Source organism: Falco cherrug, chromosome 18 (assembly GCF_023634085.1).
Source record: "Falco cherrug isolate bFalChe1 chromosome 18, bFalChe1.pri, whole genome shotgun sequence".
Lineage (NCBI taxonomy): Eukaryota > Metazoa > Chordata > Aves > Falconiformes > Falconidae > Falco > Falco cherrug.
Window position 1 is genome coordinate 4,531,674 of NC_073714.1, and position 13,422 is coordinate 4,545,095.

General features: G+C 42.4%; 1 protein-coding gene across 8 annotated transcripts in view; it reads right to left on the reverse strand.

The window, feature by feature from the left end:
• Nucleotides 1–11,959, reverse strand: part of EBF2 (EBF transcription factor 2) — a 143,958-nt gene extending 131,999 nt beyond the window's left edge. For all 8 annotated transcript variants that reach the window (XM_055696075.1, XM_005439673.4, XM_027806089.2 and 5 more), the window contains exons 1-6: nucleotides 11,829–11,959; nucleotides 9,194–9,350; nucleotides 8,108–8,171; nucleotides 7,751–7,806; nucleotides 7,283–7,356; nucleotides 778–846 (exon numbers count right to left, since the gene is read on the reverse strand). In XM_055696075.1, coding sequence (XP_055552050.1) covers nucleotides 778–846; nucleotides 7,283–7,356; nucleotides 7,751–7,806; nucleotides 8,108–8,171; nucleotides 9,194–9,350; nucleotides 11,829–11,959 — 551 coding nt within the window. The remainder of the gene's footprint in view (nucleotides 1–777; nucleotides 847–7,282; nucleotides 7,357–7,750; nucleotides 7,807–8,107; nucleotides 8,172–9,193; nucleotides 9,351–11,828) is intronic.
• Between the last annotated feature and the right edge of the window lie 1,463 nt (nucleotides 11,960–13,422).

Genomic DNA, 13,422 nt, shown 5'->3' on the forward strand with positions numbered 1-13,422 from the left:
AGAGTCTGGGGGAAAAATATTTCTTCCCGAGTTTTCCTTATTTACTGTTCTCCTTCTGGAGGTCTTGGTTGTGTATTTCTTTTGGGAATAGCTCTGGCTATTCTTTTCTTTGGTGTATCTTGCTGAACTCCAGATCCCAAACACCTCAAGTCAGTGAGTTCCACAGGCTTGTTTTCTAAGCCTCCACAAATAAGATTTTCAACATGCCAGTTCATTGCTGCTCTCCCTTATTTATATTATTTACCTAGAAACCAGCAAGCAGAACCTAGACCTGGATCTGGAACTGAGTAACATACAGAGCTGCTGTTCTACATAAAATTGCTCACAAATTCCAAACCACCAGTTTCAACCCTGCCTAGTATGTCATGATTGTGCTTTCACTCCTTCCTTCCTCCCCACATATCTACAAAAACATTGTTACTTCATTAAAGAAGCTGCTAGATTGCTCAAAGCTTTATCTGTGTCAGTAATCCAGTTGGATCATATCCCTGGTGAGCAGAAGATAATCCAGGTGCATACACGGAATATTCGGTCACAAAGAAAGTCATACACAAAGATACACTTAATTTAAAAAGATAAACGTCAACAGTTTTGTCAAGGTAACCCTAAAGCTAACCAACTCTTAGGCTGGCATTTTTGTAAAGAATGATGAAACAGAGACATCCCCGCGTGGCAGACACTGACAGAGAACCATCAAGAAAGACCCTCAGCCACCTCAAAGCGCAAACAACAATTTGAGGGGTTTTTTTTGTGGGAAAACGAAGATTTCTCTCCTACCTGTCAATGATCACGGGGTCAGACGGAGTCTCGTTTCTGTTGCCACAACTTTTCTTCTCACAGCACCGGCTAGAGAAAGAAAACCAAGATAAAAAAAATTGCCAAGACAGCCGATAGCAAGGCAACCAGCTAAAGGTCTTGTCTGCTAACCTTCAGGGCTCAATATATGCCTAGGAGTAACAGAGAACATTCTGGCTAGGCTTTCCAGAAGGAAGAAGAACTAAGAGAATAGGGTGCCCAAGTCAATTCTACCTGGAGTTTGGCGCTTGGCTCCCCATAGCATTTTTTGAAATTCCCAGCTAAAACCAAACAGCAATACGGTCACGCTTTAGACTGAGGTACTATTTATAAAGGCTTAATAAACTACTAACAGATGTCATAATGACATTGCAGGCATGAGTATCATGTGTTCTGTATGGTTAAAAGTCCATCAAAAGAAGGTGTTAGAACTGACTATAAGCAACCTAATGATCTGTTATGTTCTAATAACAGATTTGTTGATTATTAAATATCTAGTAATGCCTAACTTTCATATGCCCACAGAAAACTTCAACACTGTAGTAGCACCGATGAAAAAACAGCAAATGAACATACTTAGGTCCTACGAAGGATTTGAAGAGATGTTTTTCAGGTTGCAATTTCATCTGTAAATCCCTTTGCAATCGTTTCAGTGATGATAAACCCTTGAGATTAAGCATGTATCTATACACATTTTATACTGTGTGGCTGCCAACGCAACTATACTGAAGTTAGAACTCTCTCTTATAAGCTCACAGCATAAATATATTTATCTGACTTGGTAAGAAAACACAAGATAACACTGTCACCCTCAGGAGCTCGCAGTAGGGTATGTGTTGCAGAATGATCTCCACGTACGTCACGTCCACATTGATGTATATGTGCATGCACACATACGCACAGAGTCAACTATGTGTGTGTGCACACCTACCAATGCATACATAAGAACACAGATGTATCCAGAGATGGTACAGAAGAATGCAACCTACACTTGGGAACTATTTGAAGTTCTTCACTCCCAGTGAAACTTTCTTCAGAAAAGAACAGAAGGAAAGAACAACAACAACAAAAAATCGAGACAGGTCGTTATTTGATTTCCACCGATATACTTATTGACGGGGGCAATGCTCCTTGCATATACACCAGCTGAGTATCAGAAGTTTAACAGACTTTAAAAAACAGTCCTTGCTTTGAAACTCTCAATTCTAATAAATTCGTAGCAACATAAAAGTCTGTTAGAAGATGTAAGTCATCTTGATGCTCAGATAGTTTGCTCCAACCAAAGCTAACGTGGGAGGGGGAGGATGGAGGCATCCAAAACTTGAAGTTGACTATCAGAAATCCTATATGCCCCAGAAGTCACCAGACCCGATTCTGCCTTAAGTTACACAAATGTCTTTCCAAATTATGTTAGTCACATTCTGCTGAGGTTCTTCAACTTTACACATATGGAATCAAGAAATTGTTTGGGGTTTTGTAAAGTGATATAATAGGTGCTGAATATATTTGCAAAATTCTATGGTCAGTCCAAATCCTGCACTTTTCCACCTGGGGAGCAATTCCAAGCAGAGGAATTTAAAATAAATAAATAAATAAAATGCTTGAATTCACTGAAGGCAGTACAAAATATGAAAGAGTAGCGCTTTTTCTTAAATGCCTAATATTCAATTATAAATACCTAAAATAAGCATTTAGGCAAAAAAAACTCTTTCACATATGAAAAATTTCAAATGCGTGCATTTTCTCCTTAAGTTACAGCATGTGCCAGGAACTTCCCGTTTGCAAGTTGAAATTGCCCAGCAAGATGAGATACAACTAGCAAATCTATTTGAATAGCAGCTCTAACTGTTTCAACATTTCTACATTCCCTTTGCCTGAAACCTGCACTTATTCATCGATGCTAGTCCTTTTAAAATAAAAGGATACACTAAATATTTAAAAATCCCTGGGGCAGACCCTCTAGCTGCTGTAAATTGTCATAGCTCCATCGACTTCAGTGAAGCTATGGTAATTCATACCAGCTAAGAATATCCCACTCTTTCCTTCCCCCAATTTTGTTTTAAGTGCTTCTCTTATGCATTTCACTGCCTAATGATTGGTTATAAAGAACTGCATATTTTTGTACTAAAAGCCAAGATGTGAGATATTTTCTATAGAAAAAGAAATAAACTCCCAAAAAAAGCAGAAACCCCTTGTTCAGAAGAATGAAAATTTAGCATGTCCAATATAACAATGCATTGGAAATAACACCAGGAAAAAATGACTTGCTGGTTTACATGCCACTATAATAAAACAACAAAAGGAACTCAATTTTTAGAATATTGTTGTAGTGTTTTGGTTTGGGCTTGGGGGGGGGGGGGGGGGGGGGAGGGGTTACAGCTAACTGAAACAGCAGTCATTTCCTCTCTTTGCAGTAATACTAAAGGAGACATCCTTTGGTCATGTAACTTATGCAGATGGTCATAAGAAATATTTCTGATTGCAGTGCACCACAGTAACATTCCAGCAGCATGCACCAGCAGTACCTCCACCACATCTCGTCAGCTCCTATACTCTTCCCAGAGAGGTTACCATTTCTTGGCGTAAGTGTTTTAGAATGAGTACAACGTGGGTGCATTCTAAAATGAGCCTATCTCGGTTTATTTTGGTTCACACAATTCTCACAGTTAGGAACCTCACATTTGTAATACTTAAAAATTTCCCTTCTAAAACTGTGGCTTACACCTAAAGTTCTCCAAATATTTTTAAAATACCTACATTCTTATCACACTCAGGTAACAGATTTTTGATAGTGCGCTAGATTTTTTTCTCTTTGACCATAATACTTTTTGAGCCCAAACGTATCTGAAAAAATGTCTCAGTTAGGAAAAACAATCGCTTACTTCCAGCAAATGAGTAGTTCGCAATGGAAATCAAGAGTACTTTTAAAGGCTGAGGATGTTTCAGCCCAGCATTTTAGCAAAAGTACCTCTCAAATCTTTAAATCCCTGTTTTCAAGCATTTCATCACAGTATCCAAGCACCAACATTTCCACTGAGTTTGTTTTACAAGTGCTGTCTTTAAAAGAATTGGCTTGTTCCAGTTTAAGTCAATGGCAAAAATCCCAAACTCTGGTGGTCCAAGATCAAGCCTACAATACTCTTATAAAGCAAATTATTGGCATGACTTCACAGATATTTACACTTCTGTTACAATGTTGTGCTAGGAACATACCTTTAGAGACGCTCATTTGCTTCAACAAGAACACTGAGGTCTAAGACTTCTCTTTTCTACACCTTTGCTTATTATACTTTCCCCTCTAACTAGATCTATATGGGGAAAATAATGGTTTACACATTGTGAACAGTCCTGAAAAAACCTGGAAACACACACAGAAAACAGAAAGCTACCACAGACAACACCAGATCTACAAACGGAATGCTCCAGGAGGCTCACGTCAAAGGCAAACTTGCATCCTTTCCCTCCTTGCCCTTGACTAAAATGGTTTTAAAATTCAACCCTCAACTCCCCTCCCCTCACACTACCCCCCCCCCCAAAAAAAAAAAAAAAATCTGTCTCTAATTTCAAACTCAAATAAGCTCACAGCATGGTGGCCTTTGTTTTGTTTTCTTCTCCCCAACTCCTCCCTGCAATTGCATAACAAAAGTGTCTAAATTCACACCATCTGGCCGATAAAGACACAGGCCCCAGTGGCCGCCTGGCCCAGCTGATTAGAGCTCCCGTCTAGTCTGAGCCTTGTGGCGAAAGTCACAGCTGTGGGGCTTGCTTGCACTCAATACAACTCTGTTATTAGCCAGCTGTAGGCCCTGAGACTACTTCTGTTCAAATTATAATACCTTTTAACCCTCTGAGCATTGAGGGCATAGGGGGTTGCTGGCAGCGGCATAACAACTAGTTTCCTCTTAGTCGATAATTGGAAGAAAAAGAAGAGGAGAAAAAAGTTATTCCAGGAGAGGAGAATGTTTACCTTGATTTCCAACCATCGGAGAGAAAGACTGTGTATTTAAGGCAGACCCAACTAATAGGAACAGTTCCCATTAGGCCGTAATAACCCAAATGGAAAATTTCAGATCTGCAAATAAATAAATAGAGCCTCTCGCTGAAAGCACTAATTATTGGGAGTCGAGAGTTTAACTTTCAATTGGTATGACAGATTGTTGTAGCCGTATCAATATTTAGACAACTTTCCTGCTAAGCATGCATCTGTCACTGTCTGAGTGGAGGATGCAGAGTTTTGGATGCACTTGCCTCTATACAGCAAGAATATCTGCGTGTGTGATCACACACACAAAAAAAAAAAAACCAAAAAAAAAAGCCTACCTTCAGCTAGCAAGGCTTGGAAGAAGAGCAGAAAGACAGGCAGACCCTTCTTTTTAAAAACAGTAGGCATCAATTTGGACAGCAGAGCGGGTACATTGCATTAAATTTTTATATACCGTTACTAATGCAAACTAAACTAGGGGCTTTAAAAATTGATGCTGCCACTTTAGCGGCACACAATGAGGAAGATTTGATTATTGTACTTAAAAGAAATAAAATAAAATGTCAAGTTTAACTGGAGTTGGATCCATTCCCTTGGCATTATTCAAAGTGATACGTGTAATGGCTCTTCAGAATATGCGGCGTCCTGTTCAGAGATACTTTAGGAAAACATGACGTTTAAAACCAAATGTCTTGATTAGGTTACAGAGCGCTTTTGATTTCACTCACTAATCTGTGTTTTACATGGAAAGGACGTCTCTGAGTTGTAATTCTTCCTTGGCTAATCTATCAAGCAGAAGAGCTCAGTATAATCAGAATAGCGGTTTACATTTGTAAAACACTACCTTAAATCAAGCATGGAATATGTTTATAGGCATCAGTAGAAGCCAGGTAGATAAAAGCTGAACAGAGCATTTGATATTATAAAGGCGTGGAGAGGAAGCAGGGGAAAAAGCCAAATTATTTTGAAGTACTTTTGGCTGGGAAGGTGCTGGTGTTTGCTGAAATAGTTTAACTTCTAAAATAGAACTGCACTCTCTCCAGGAAGAGTGGAGAAAGATGAAGTATGCTAACTGTTATTTTGCTATCACAAACCAGGACCCAACTGCATAGCAATTCAAAGATCTGTCTTCTCTAAAATTCACCTAGTTATAGCAAAGACTTTTAAACAATATAGATAGCATATATATTTAAATCCACACACAAGTTCTAGATATACGCAAAGGTATATACGTTACTTTCTGGTACACCTTTGCTGCTACACCTACAGGTCCTGGCAGAGCGCACAGCATGCATCTCTCTACATGAGATGGGCTGTGCTCCTGTGTACGTATGTGAATCTTGGTTAAAAGTAACAATGATCATTTTCTTAATTAACGAGAGAAAAGCACAACAGATACAATAAGAATAGCGTTTATTTTAAAAGTAATGGAATAGTTGACATAATTGTTAAGTACTGAAACTGAGACCCTCTCTTAAAGAAGAAGTCTGTCTCAATAAGCTGCTCTTACTACTTTATTAACTCAAAAGGCTACTTTAAAAAAAATCGAGTAGCAAACTGCAACATTAAAAGAAGCAACATTCAGTCCAACAGCTTAACCCCTTCCCACTAATACAATAAATCACAAACTGTGTTTAATAAAAGTCAAGATTGGGTTTGCCTTTCATTTTGTGAAAGAACATTCTATGCACAATTTAACACATTCTAATATAAGAGCATTGACTGTTTGCATTGTTAGATGTATTGAAAAAAATTTAATTATGCAAGAACAGGAAAAGTAGTAAGTTACCATGGAAGCACAATGTACATACATAAGGTACATGTAATTTCAGACTTATACAAATGTTATTAAAAACATCCTCAACTCATTTTACCCTCTAATTTATAACTTTACATGCTAAAAGTAGGGTCTTTTTTAATTAAAAGGTGGAAGCCCCCTAAATAATGCTTACACAGTATAGAAAAGAAAGATTTGTGTTCGGGTTTGATGGGATTCTTTTCTGGTTGGAGTAGAACTAAGCAAAATTAAAGAACATTAATGGTGATAATTCAATGAAGAAAATTAAAATATTTCAGCAGAGAAAATTACATGAAGAATGCCTTTCAATTTCTAGGTAAAAACCTGTAAATTAAACTGCTAATTCTCAAAAGATGAACAGGAATTTTGTAAGAAGTAAGCATATGAGAAGTCTTGATTTAAACAACACATACAAAGGCCTAGTTTAAAGCAAAACAGTGCAGCTCAGACTGCTAAATCTCTTGCAGTTAAAAAAAAAAAAAAGAAGAACCCACGCCACAAATAAAGAAAACCCAAATATCTGTACTGAACCCAAATCAAATATTATCCGCATGTAAAAAGAAAAGCTTCCTACACAAAGAATCTCTCTGATTTAACGAAACAAACAAAAGCAAACTCTTCCTACCTACAGCTTCATCAGAAAGGCTGTTTTGGCACCTATGGAAACCGACTTCACAAATGGTATGTCGTTAATAAAGTCATCTTACCTGCACATGACTTCATGGGTAAGCAAAACTCTGCACATTTCAGGATTCTTATTCTGTCCTTCATAAGTTATGGGCTACAAAAATTAAAAAAAAAAAAAAAAAAAAGTGGTAAGCCAGTAGCATCAGAGAGTTACTTATTGGTCATAATATTCAGATGTGAGGTGAAGGCTTTTTACCATTGCTCACTATTCCTTGCAAATAAATACCTTCCCCCAAAGACTTTAGGAGCAGGGAAAGCAGCTTATATGTAAATACTGAGAAAAAGTGGATCAAAACCTACAATCCATAGAGGGGGGAAAAGGAGACTTAAGAGCATTACTCTTCAATTGCCCTCAAAAATGAGATCTGCAATACAGATGAACAAGAGACAAAAATGAACCAGATAATAAAACACATGCGGGGCAACATTAAGAGAACAGGAAGGATAAGGTGGGACAGGACAGCACGGCACATAGGAGCTCTGTTCACCTGCTTAGTGACTGAATCGATGAGTCTAACATACAGATCCTGTTCAGTCCTGACACCTAGAGCGAGACAGAAGAGTAATAAATAATGCTGTTACGTACAGCTTTCCCTAAACATAAGAACAAAACCATTTAGTTTCATCTAGTGCTTTACTGAACATCCTCAGAAACACCATTTAGTTTTGTTTCCCCTAGCGTGCTTCCCAAGCCCATCCACACCAGGTAAACCTCAGAGCCCATCCCTACACTGAAGGGGCACCAGGCAAGGGAATTTCTGTGTGTTTTAGAAATCATAGTGACAGCACCTACAAACCTTGCCTGACTATGCAACCTACAGAAGGTGACTGGAAAGGGGACTCACCGTTGCTATAAAGGAGTTGGAGCTTGTAATGCGTACCGTTGTTCGTCTTTTCATTGCCTTGCTCCTGAAAGATAGAATTTAAAAAAAAAAAAAAAAAATTCTTGCAGAATTTATACTTGGCACATTTAAAATGCAAAAGCTGATAATCGTGATGGAAATTACAACGGAGTTCATTAAAATTCTGAGAGGTGAATCCACTGATTGGGATGTATTAACCTTCCGAATGACCCAGGACAAACTACAAAGTACTGCTGACATCTTTTCCTGTAAGAGTTCAAGAACTTCTTTTCCTCTCTTATTTGCTGTTATGCTCTCAACTTTTTCAAGTCAATACACTGAGACGAATTTGTACATTTCAAGTCAGTTACATCAAGCAGATTGATAGCGGGAAAGCTCAGCGGTTTTGGTTTTAATGTGTTCATTACTTTGCCACAGTGTTATTTTGAGACATTATTGATATTTATTTCCTGAACGTTGTGTGACAGGGATGTTTCTTGCATGGTTTTTACTGTAATTTCCTAGAAGATAATTACTTATGAGCATCCTTCATAATTCAAAAAATCTTGCCCATGACTAGGAAAATAATTCTTAAAACAATGTGAAGCAGTCAACATATGGATTTAAAATCCAAAAGCAAATGCTTTTCAAGTCCTGCCATTGACTTTGGAGTCTTAAGAAATACATATAATCGAGCTCAACAGATAATATGACACATTACAGGTCAGATTCCATGTCTATTAGAGTACTAATAAAACTAGGCAGATCTGGTAGGTACCAAAAATAAGAATAAAGATAAATAAAAATTTAAAAAGGCGCATTTATCCCCCACGATTTTTTTTTAATTTTATTTTTAGTAGGTATATGAAATTCCCATTGTACTCCCGGTACAGCAGAGGCTCGCAAGCCTTTTTAACTACGGCAGCACACAGAGGGCAACAGCTCTACCAAAGCACCTGAACCCTTGACAAAAAGCTGGTCGTATTTTATTAGGGACAACAGGTATTAGAAGTTCGCAGCTCAGTGAGAGAGAAGAAAAGTCAAATTTGGAGAGGAAAGAAGAGGATGAAGAAAGATAACAAGCCTTACTTTATCATTTTCTACAAAGTCCACAAAAGCTGTCCTCTCTATTTCCACGGGCTGCCCCTGTCTGTCGTAGAGAGCCAGAACAAAGTGAAAGAAATTGGATTTCCTCAAGTTGGAGGGTGGCTGCTTTTCAAAGTGAGCTCTGGACAAAGCTACTCCGCTGTGGAGGAAACATACGGGATGGGGTGTGGGGGGAGAGACAAAGACATTACCAGGTTGTGCAGCAGTAACAGCAAAACAACAACAGAAAAGGCAGCACACGTTCGGAGAGAAGCCGGGAATCGCCCACCTTGTGCGAGTGCCGCACGCAGGAGGTTACAGGAGTCACTTGTCACCGGCGGGCGCGCACGGCGGCTCCGCGCTCCGAGCCGGCCGGGGGGGCTGGAGCGGCTGCGGGCCGGGGCCGGGGGACCCCAGCCCGGAGCTGGCATCGCACCGCGCGGCTCGGCCCCGGCGCCTTTGTTATGCTCCGAGGACAAGGAGAACTGGCAGAGCCCGCACGGTGAGGGATGGGTTATCGCCAAGCGCTTTGCTTCCTCCTCTACCTCCTCGCAATGCAACGCGCGGAGTGGGAAGCAGATGTAACATGTCAGAGAGTCTGGAAGTGCTATCTATACATCCCAGCATTGTTCACTTTTCCTGCAGGAGAAGACAAGCGACCTCAAAACGTTTCCTACAAGCGGACTGTCAGCTTGAGGGCACGTACATTTTAGGTGAAAGACAACTAGTTTCAAGCAGAGCGCCCGCTTCCCTCAGCAGCGAAGTTTGTCAGTGTAGTCTTTAGCCACTGACCTATTTGAACTGATGCCTGGGTCTTCGATTTCTGATTTCAATTGAAAGAATTTAGACTCAAGTTAATTAGCCCTTGCCCAATTCTCATCCCTGACTGCAGAAAATGCAGTGACATTTCCCACAGATCAGCCGCCTGAGGAAAGGATGCTTTTGCGCATCCACGACACCTCCAACTGCAGCCCCATTTCTTAGAGAAACTAGCTGCAGCTGCCTCTCCGTAACGCCGATTTCTACCTACTGCAGAGAAAATAGATGCACACGAGCACCTCCATATTACTTAATACACAGATTAAGTCTACCTGCCAGACAAGTTAGGGTCAGAACTGCTTCGGGTTTCAGTCCCCAAAACAGTTCCACTGCATTGGCAAAAGTGGTTTGACTCTTTCAGGGAACTACGAATGTTTCCCTGTGTTTTCCATTGCCAAACAGGTACGGTGTGGACTCACCACATCCACCACAACTGCACCTAGTTTGGGGCTTCCACTCATTCTGCATGTAAGAACTGGGATTTCTTGGTTTGTTACAGATCTCTGAAGAAAACCTGGCGATGCCACAGAGCAGCACCATGCGACTGCACCTCCACTTTCCTTTTACTTTCGGTTTCCTCAGGAATAAACCTCTTCCCTCTCCCCCCCTATCCTCCCCCCCTCTTCGTATTTATTAAACCGTCTATCGACATTCATAAAACTCTTGATAACTCCTCCCATAGAGCCTGGAAAACCTTGCTCACGGCTCATGCCGTGGGTGGGGGCATAGATGTACTATTTCTATAACGTCCCTGTTTCATTTGAAGTCCCATCTGCTGTTACATGCCCTTCACCTTGTCTCTATACTAAATAAAACCTAACTTATTCCCGGGACCAATTTAGCCTTCCCCTTTCCCGACGCTACTACCTTTTTTTTTTTATAAAAAAAAAAAAAAGTATCTAGAGAGCGAGGAGGGGGGGAAAAAACCGCACCACTTTTAGGTAAAAAAGGGTTTTCATCATCTTACTCCCTAATGGGAAGAGACTGGAATAACGGTCCTGTGCTGACTTGGCTGGGAAGGGAAAACGGGGAGTGGGGGGGCGCTAACCCGCCCGAACAAGCGGCACGCAGAGAAGCCCCCGGGCTCGGTGTGCCCGGTGGCATTCGGGACGGGCAGGCTCCGTGGCACAGTGTGCCCGGTGGCATTCGGGACGGGCAGGCTCCGTGGCACGGCAGGCAGGTGCTGCGGGCAGGCAAGCGGGAGGGCTGCAGGCAGGCTGGGCTGGCAGGGCTCCCCGCCGCAGTGCCAGGCTGCCGGCGCCCCCTCCCCCGGCAAACCGCCCCTTGCCCGCGTTACTCAGCCAGCATTGGGCCCACTACGCACGGTAGCTGCACAGCCCTCGCATTAAGTAAAACAAGATGGGCCAAGGAGGGAGGGCGGGGGAAAGGATCTACACTGAAGTTAATTCTAACTTGGTCCGCTCCTATTCGGCTGTCTGACCCAGAAAGCTGGAAGGGATAGCCTGTACCGCTAGGTACAACCAGTCCACCCACCCACACACCTCCCTCGTGCAGAAAAAGAAAAGGCGATCCGATCTCTCGGTCATCTGATCCCCGCGCTGGATTTTAGGACTCTTGGTGCTCTCCGGTGTTGGAGCGCTTCTCTCTAAATCTAGCTGCGCTACCTTGAATTTTCACTGACTAGAGACCGGGAGGGGGACAGAAAGGGAGAAAATAAATTTAACATCAAATGGAAACCACAACAGGGAGTAAAGAAAAGGCTTGCTTAAAAAAAAAAAAAAAAAAAAAAAAAAAAAAAAAAAACCAAACACAAAAACCGGGGGGGGTGGAGAAGTAGGGGAGAAATAGTCACGGTTACCTTTGTGCCGCTACGTTTGCATCCACAACCCCAACGTTTCTGACCCAGGACCTGACGGAATCCATTTCAGAACCTAGAGATTTATCTTTCAGAATTGGTCCTCTTCCTAAAGTATCTTGAATCCCAAACATTTAAAAAGTCTATTCCAACTAGCAACAGTTTCCTTTTGGGAGATAAGGGAGGAGAAAAGAAAAAAAAAATAATAAAAAAAAAGACGCAGCCTTTGAAACTGACACACACAAATCCCAGGAAAGTGGAGAAGTTCAGCTTTAAAACCAACTTCTTCTGCTTTTAAATGCTACGTGGTTTTAATGTCTTCAAATAGGGAAAAAAGTTTTTTCTCTTGCACAGTAAAAGTTATGCTGATTCAGTCTTGCCTGGTATCATCATCCTTCAAACGCAGAAGAGGAAACTGCATCCAGAAACTGATCGCTGTTAACAAGGATCACCTGTTTCTCAGCAGACACAAGGATTGATTGCTGCCTAATCCAGAGAAAAAAAAAAAAAAAAGCGGGATAAATTGTAAAAGAAAGGAAGAAATGGAGCTAACGAGAGTCTGATTACACACTACGCCTGGGAAGAGACAGTCCTTCCCAAACCGGTCACCATGAATGGGTTACAGCAATGGGAGCAGACATACCGGGAAGGGGGAGGAGCCCGCACCCAAATAAGGGGTGGATATTTGCATAGCCGGCCCCGATTGGAGGGCTGCGGGCGGTCCTGCCGCCGCTCCGCACTGGCTTCAGCTCCCGGCTCCGAGCAGTCACCCCCGGGGCGGGGGCGGCGAGGCCGGAGCGGGCCGGCTGCCGGCGGGGCGGGGGCGGTGGCGGTGGCCCCGGACCCGCGCTAGCCCCCGCGCTAGCCCCCGCGCCCCGCAGCCCGGCCGGGCGAGCTGCTGGTTCAGCGTCATAGCCCGTCAGCCCCACACCGAACAGTCCCGCCGCACGGCGATTGTACTGCGTTAAAAGCAGCGGTCTCTCTCCACCCGTTCCGCGCTGTGCTAAGCGAGCAATCGCACAGGTAGTTGGCTGCGCTGCTTCAGGCGCGGTATTTTGAAAGAAAGAAGCGCTGAGAGGGGCCGCAATGGGCGGCAGCAGCGCTGCCTGCGGGCGTGCATGCAGAGCCCGCGGGCGAGGACGAGCGAGGGACTGCAACGCGCCCAGAAGCCCCCCAACTTGTCACTACAGGCGGGCCGTCAGGTCTAGCCCGAAAACTTTTAATAACATGCTCTGCAGGCAAAATCTCCGAGTCATGGAAATCGGAGCTCTCCCCAGCCCGGCCCGCTGTGAGCCAGGACGGTACCTGGTCTGCATTTTTTTTTTTTTTTTTTTTTTTTTTTTTAAAACCACTCTGCCTTGGCGATATTTTCCTCCTGGCCCTTTTGTATTCTGATCTGTGTATAGATCTGCCTCTGAAATCTATATAACACCAACGCGAAAACAGATTTCAAGACAATGAATGCAAATCTGTGCTCAGAGACCATCTGCCAGATGAGGGAATCAGATGTTCGGTAGTTAAAGGGACAGCACAAGGATTTCCTTGACTCATTATGAGCAGCTCCTCTCTTTAACCTGCTTTATTTTTTTTTTTAAAC